The sequence below is a fragment of the Montipora foliosa genome, chromosome 2 (genome assembly GCF_036669935.1).
Source record: "Montipora foliosa isolate CH-2021 chromosome 2, ASM3666993v2, whole genome shotgun sequence".
NCBI classification, from domain to species: domain Eukaryota; kingdom Metazoa; phylum Cnidaria; class Anthozoa; order Scleractinia; family Acroporidae; genus Montipora; species Montipora foliosa.
In genome coordinates this window covers 64,799,064-64,805,287 of record NC_090870.1, presented here as the reverse complement: position 1 = coordinate 64,805,287, position 6,224 = coordinate 64,799,064, and the positions used below count along the sequence as shown (strand labels likewise).

Below are 6,224 nucleotides of genomic sequence, written 5' to 3'. Positions count from 1 at the left end.
GCACAGTGATCTCTTTCACAACATTTTCCGTTTGACTAATAATCTTGACACCCTCTCTCTTCAGTTTAGAAGAAGAACTAAAGTCTTACTAATTAAAAAGTCAAGCTATTTAAGGAATAGAGGACGTTTTCCGTGTTTCCATAGCCTCATCTAAACACGAGGGGAAAACCCTAGACGCAGTCGAGGGTTTGCATGATAACTGTGGAGAATTCTCCCAACTCCCCCAAGTGTTCAGATGAGGCTATGGAAATACGGAAAAAAGTCCTCTATTGCTTTTACAAAATATTTCTTAAAGATAATTCAACAAATTTAGGAAAATGCTGGTTTTTTTACTTCTTGATTGAAACAGATTTTTTGACACACGCTCATATTTCCTACCAACCAATCAAAACGCGTGTCTGACAAACATAACCAATCAAAATTCGTGTGATGTGACACCGGTGTTACCATACTCTCATCTAAACACAGCTATTGACCAATGAGAGTGCGCGTACTATCCTAATCATAATATAAAAAAGAGTAGTAAATTCGCTTACTCGACTGCAATTTCACAGTCAAACAAAGTAGCTTACGACTGGACATCCATGTCACACAAAATCCTGAAGTGATTGTTGAAATATACCAGAATCTCTGTCAAGACGGAATTGCAAACGTTTTCAGGCCTTTGTTTTTTTAGCGAGTTTTACAAGATATGTGAGGCAGCAAGGCATGCATTAAGAAGGAAAACATTACCTGAAAGCTAACCGTTGTAAATTAGTATTTCTCTCTCGCTCTGTTTCTCTCAATGTTACGATGTTCCTCGTTAAGATTTTGTCTTCTTCTCCTTCCTCGGTTTCTCTCGAGCACTCTGCGAACTGCATCTGTAAAACATGTTTATTCTCCGACGCATTTCGTCTAGCTAAAGTAGGCTTCTTCAGGTAGTTTTACAATAATACAAGGTCTGTATTTAAGCCATATCTGATGACAAAAATGGCGGCCCCAAAACATTGGTTCTCACGCCTTGCCTTAGTATTACACAACTGCGACTGTTCCCTTTCGAAAATCCGGTCAAACCCTAATGTTTGTCGCGTTAGTAAAGGTTTGGGTTGTTTCAACTATGGTAAATTAAAATAATGAGCAGTTTTGCAAATTTTTCTCACGGTGTATAATTACCCTTATCAATTCATTTCATTCAGCCCAATTTTTACTGGCTACGTAGCACGCAGCACCTAAGTACCTTTAGATCATACTGAACGCCACAGGGAACGTTTTATTGTATTCCTGGATACCGCACAGATAACGACGTCGACAAACTGTTTTCAAACTGAGCGAAGATTGGAGCCTCAAACACCACCGCGCGAATACTATGGCTATTTGCTTTACTTTTTCCATTGCCTGTTGACTTATCCTGCTCGCAGAGGTTTTTTCATCTTTGTCGATATGGTTTTGTCTGGCTTTTTACGGCTAAATAGCAGCGATAAAAACAGTCATTAAGAGTCAAACAAAATGATGAATGGAAAACCTCTTGTGGCAGTTTATTGATGGTGTCCCCATGCAACAGCCGTTTCTTTTCCCTTCTCTCCAAGAACTGCCAGGGAAAGCTTGGTAATTTTAAGTGATTAATTAAATTACTCAGTTCTTCAATACTTAGTATTTTTCTACTCTACTTAGTACGATACCGGCATACTGTTAGCCTGTAGTACAGGCGTCTTATTGGTAAGTTCGAATACAATCTCGTTGTACAGCCGCCATATTGGATTTGTAATGGGCGGCGATTGGGGTGAAGGGAAATTTTCCTCTCCCCTCCCACTTCCCACTCGCCGTTTATCCCCGATCACTTCGATTATTTTTCTCCCCCCAACCTTCCGTTTCTTCAACAATTAATTCAAAATGGCGGACAGATTTCAAGAAGTAAACATGAGTGCATGCCCGCTGAAATATACCTTCACTGCAGGTTAACATACTGTATATCATATCGGTTGTTATCCATTTTTCTTTCTTCCGTAGAGCCTCAAGTTTCTATTGAAATGGTACAGAATACCAATGCCTCAGATCCTACGGCGGAAAAATTTCACCAATATAATCCCATCACAACTCGTTGGTACTGGACCTTGAGAGTGTTTCTTGCGTTTTTCACAATCGCTGGAAATTTACCATTGATATTACTCTTCATCACCAGACGAAGGTTACGTCGTATCCTGTCCAACCGATTTATAATGTCCTTAAATCTGGCAGACCTGTGCGTAGGATTGTTTGTCACGCCCCCCGAACTTGTATGCACTTACTGGAAGAAGTGTGACCGGCACATACAGCTGGCCATGTACGAGTTTTTCGTTTATACGTCAATGCTGTGCCTCTGCTTAGTGACCTGGGACCGTTACAAATCAGTGATCCGTCCCTTGTCCTATCCTGTTGCGGTTAAGGTCAAGCAGTACCTAATCCCTATCATGGTATGTTGGGCAGTTCCCTTTGTGGTTGCTCTCCTTCATTTCACTTACTTGTTACAAGAACCCGAACAACAAGGTACAGCTATGGAAGTTTTTACAGTCGTTGAAGCAGTGTTGTTTATAGCGCTTCCTTGTCTTGCATTACCACTGGCGTTTTTACACATTGCCTGTATTATCCAGAGGCACAAACAACACGAGAAACGACAGCAAGAGCAAGTGGATTTCAACTATTCAGATGCAATGTTAAGTGACCATGGACAATGCACACTGAGGGAAACAGAATTGAGTGTGACGGTCAACCTGAGCCCTCGCTCCGCGCGTGGCGCCCCGAACGTACAGTGTGGCAAAAAGCCTAGCGTGAGAGAGATTGACTCTGACGTAGAACGCTCCACAGACTGCAGCATAACGTTGTCGCAAAAGCCAAAACAGCGTCAGCCGAACCACGACCGTTCCATTACGGCTCTTGGTATAGTAATTACCTGGTTTGTGGCATGTTGGGTGCTTGCCGCCTACCTCCATCTCAAAGAATCGTTTTCGACAGAGACAATAGCCCACCTTGACTTGACCACAATGAATTTGTCGTGGTTGCTGTTGTTAACTCACTCAGGTTTAAATCCTTTGGTCTATGGGTTCGTCAAGAGAGATATCAAGAAAGAACTGAGAAAGTTTTTCAACTGCCGAAAGTAGAAAAGGGTAATGACGCAACCTGCACAGGAAAAAATAACAGATTCCCATTTTGGGGTATTTTAGGGTATTTAAAGAATACCAATAAAAATCCCAAATTTGGCAAAGTGAGACAAGTCCCAACCAGGGAATTCCCAACCAAGTTCCCTGACTAGGACTTGTCTCACTCTTCCAAATTTGGGATTTTTGTTGGTATTCTTTAAATACCCTAAAATAGCCAAAAATGGGAATCTGTTATTTTTTTCCTGTGTTGACGTCAGCATCTTTGAAATCTTTGCTGACGTCATTTTTTACATTTTGTATCATTAATGTGCGAGTTTGCTCACAGAAATTCTCATGCTATTTACAAATTCACTTCAAAAGGTAAAAGGACCTCAGTATTAAACTTAGTTAAGTCTCCAGTTTTAAGCCTTTTAGCTTTGATAACGAGCCAGTTATGAGCCATCAAAGCCTAATGAATTCGCAGGTGCCTAAAGCGTAGTCTCCCTTGCAACCGTTTTTTGGATGTCACGCAACGTTCCCTTTTGGCGGAACGTTGCGTGACATCCAAAAAGCGGCTGCGAGGGAGACTACCTAAAGCGCTAATGCTGCCATATATTCTTTGTAACATTTCGATTTCAAATTTTCAGAGATAGTATGTTATTCTTGGCTGACTAATTAGAAAACGACAGCCTGTTGTGTTTATGACCGTAGCAAAAGCACAAGTTAGCCTGACTGTATGTAATTTCCCTAAGGCTCCATGAACCTCTCCTAACATTCCAGCACGCTGGCAATATTCTTTATATATTTGTAACAGCTAGTCTTAGATTTTGAGCAATTAAAAGCGTCAAACTTTTCTACAAACGTTTCCTAAAAGTTTCGAACTCTTTTATAAAGGTTTGAAAAAAAACTTCCTCATTCGATTTGGGAAGATTTTGGTCATTCCTGTTGATTAGCGTAGCAATGCTAGGCAACTAAACTTGAAACAGCCATAAGGCAAAAAGGAACTTTCCAAGTTCTTGAAAACGAAGATGTGTATTATTCCCTTGACCTACAGGGAACATAAATGCACACTGACCGGTTCGTACCGACTAGTACTAAGTAGAGAGAAAGTAGAGAGCTTAAAGCAACGACGAAAATGGCCACGAGAACGTTATCTACAGATTGTAGATAACAGATTACCTGTCCTATTACGCCGGATGGTCTTCTCACTAAAGACATCTCTATGCAATAAGTGCATTCAAAATTTCCTCATGTTACTGTATAAAAGTCTGTTTTTTGATAATTTTCCTGCTTCTATGAAAAATATGTTTTTCACTCTGGTTTTTTTCTTATGATCTTCGCGGAACTGATTGTATTCTGTCCCTTAATAAACCCAAAAGAACCAGTTATGGGCTTAATTCTTTTCCTTACGTTTATACGTATCCGCAAAGCAGTGGAATGAATGCTCCACCTGATGTTATCCATACCACTGAGTTTACAGATTTTAAAACGAGAATCCAGAGCCGCAGTTTTATATGGCCGCTTTTCTTCCTCTTTTTGCATCTGTAAAATATTACATATAATAACTAAGTATCCGTATTTGTTATTTATTTTAGCTGCAAATGATATGTCTCGGAGATATTATCTATTGCAACTACTCTGAAATTCGAAATGAAATAAAGTTTTCATGTGGTGGTCAACTAGAAAGCCTTCGCTACTTTGACCACCACACACATTTTATAACCTGTACTGTAATTATTTTATCTTGTAACCATGTGTTGTGACTATACTTTTCTTTGTATGTTAAGGTTATGTAAATAGTGTGAAATAAATGAACCATGAACCATGTATTTATGTTTGTCTGTATGCTACCTTTAGCAATGCCCGTGCGTACACTTTCAACTTCATTCCCAGGGCTTTTCACCGCCGAGAGTGGGAGGGCCCGGCGACAGCAACGGCGGTCGTCGGTCATAATTCGCAGGTAACGGTACACTAGGGAGCTTACGAAACGACGACGCCGACGGCAACGACGACGCTACAAAACAATAGCTTTAGTGAGCAAAAACAATGGCTCTGCACGCTCTGCACGTGCGTTTTACATTTTGGTACATTTCTTTGCCGTCGTCTCCTAAATGACGACGTGAAATGACCAAATTCAAGGTTCTGTGGAGGACGTTAGCACATGACGATGAATTTTCAGTTCTCTCTCTACGCTTCCAACTCACTCATACCAGTTTAATTCATCGATAGTTACTACACATTTTTAACGCGAAACGACATGAAATAGTTTCGAAGTGATATGAATAACGCGATCTCGTATTTTAAAATGAAGTTCTCGTTGCCGTCGCCGTCCTCGTTTCATAAGCTCCCTACTGTTACCCTCTGGCGGCACAGATTTTGCATGAAGGGAGTTTTAGCAAAGACGACGGCTACAGCAACGAAAACGTTAGTCCAAAATATAACTTAGCGCTGTCGCAAGTATTTCACGATTAATCCGTCTTGTTCACATTGTACAATACAGGCGAACTATCCTGTAAATGGATGGGTACGAACGGTTTTGAAGTCAAAACTGAAAAAGACTTTTTCCTTGTTATATGCTTACGTTGCCGTCAAAACCTAAAATTTGGTGATTTCACGTTGTTGTTTTGTGGTGTACGGCTAAAAATGCACGGAAATTCGTGTCGCACGTGCAGCACGAGCATTTTTCCTTTTTCAACCAATAATAATCTTGCTTTGTTGCGTTGCCGTAGCCGTCGTCTTTGCCAAAACTCCCTAATGTTGACCGATCAGAGATTTTGGCGGGAGATTCTTAGTGTTAGATGTCATGTGACCTCGAAGTAACCAATGAGGGCACGCCTTGTCGATTACTCGCAGCCTTTAGGCAAGGGAAATGTGTATCAACATCCAGGAATAGAAATGATATGAAATGAGTGAATGCTTGGAGAGGAAACGACAATTTATTCCCAAGTCATCGCGTCCATCACATAACCTTGAATTTGGTCATTTGACATCGCTGTCAAGGCGAAAACGGCAAAGAAGTGTACCAAAATGTTAAACGCAGGTGAGGGGTGAGCAAATCTTTTGCTTTTGTCCGTTAACTCTATTGTTTTGTGGCCTTCACGTAGTCGCGGTCCTTGCAATGTCTATCAAGGC

At 40.8% G+C, this 6,224-nt stretch overlaps 1 protein-coding gene across 2 annotated transcripts in view; it reads left to right on the top strand.

Annotated features, from left to right (window-relative positions):
* LOC137991071 (octopamine receptor beta-2R-like) overlaps positions 1–4,921 on the top strand; it is a 14,578-nt gene extending 9,657 nt beyond the window's left edge. For both annotated transcript variants that reach the window (XM_068836199.1, XM_068836200.1), the window contains exon 2: positions 1,987–4,921. In XM_068836199.1, the coding sequence (XP_068692300.1) occupies positions 2,007–3,113 (1,107 nt within the window). In that variant the 5' untranslated portion in view covers positions 1,987–2,006 and the 3' untranslated portion in view covers positions 3,114–4,921. The remainder of the gene's footprint in view (positions 1–1,986) is intronic.
* Positions 4,922–6,224: the final 1,303 nt, after the last annotated feature.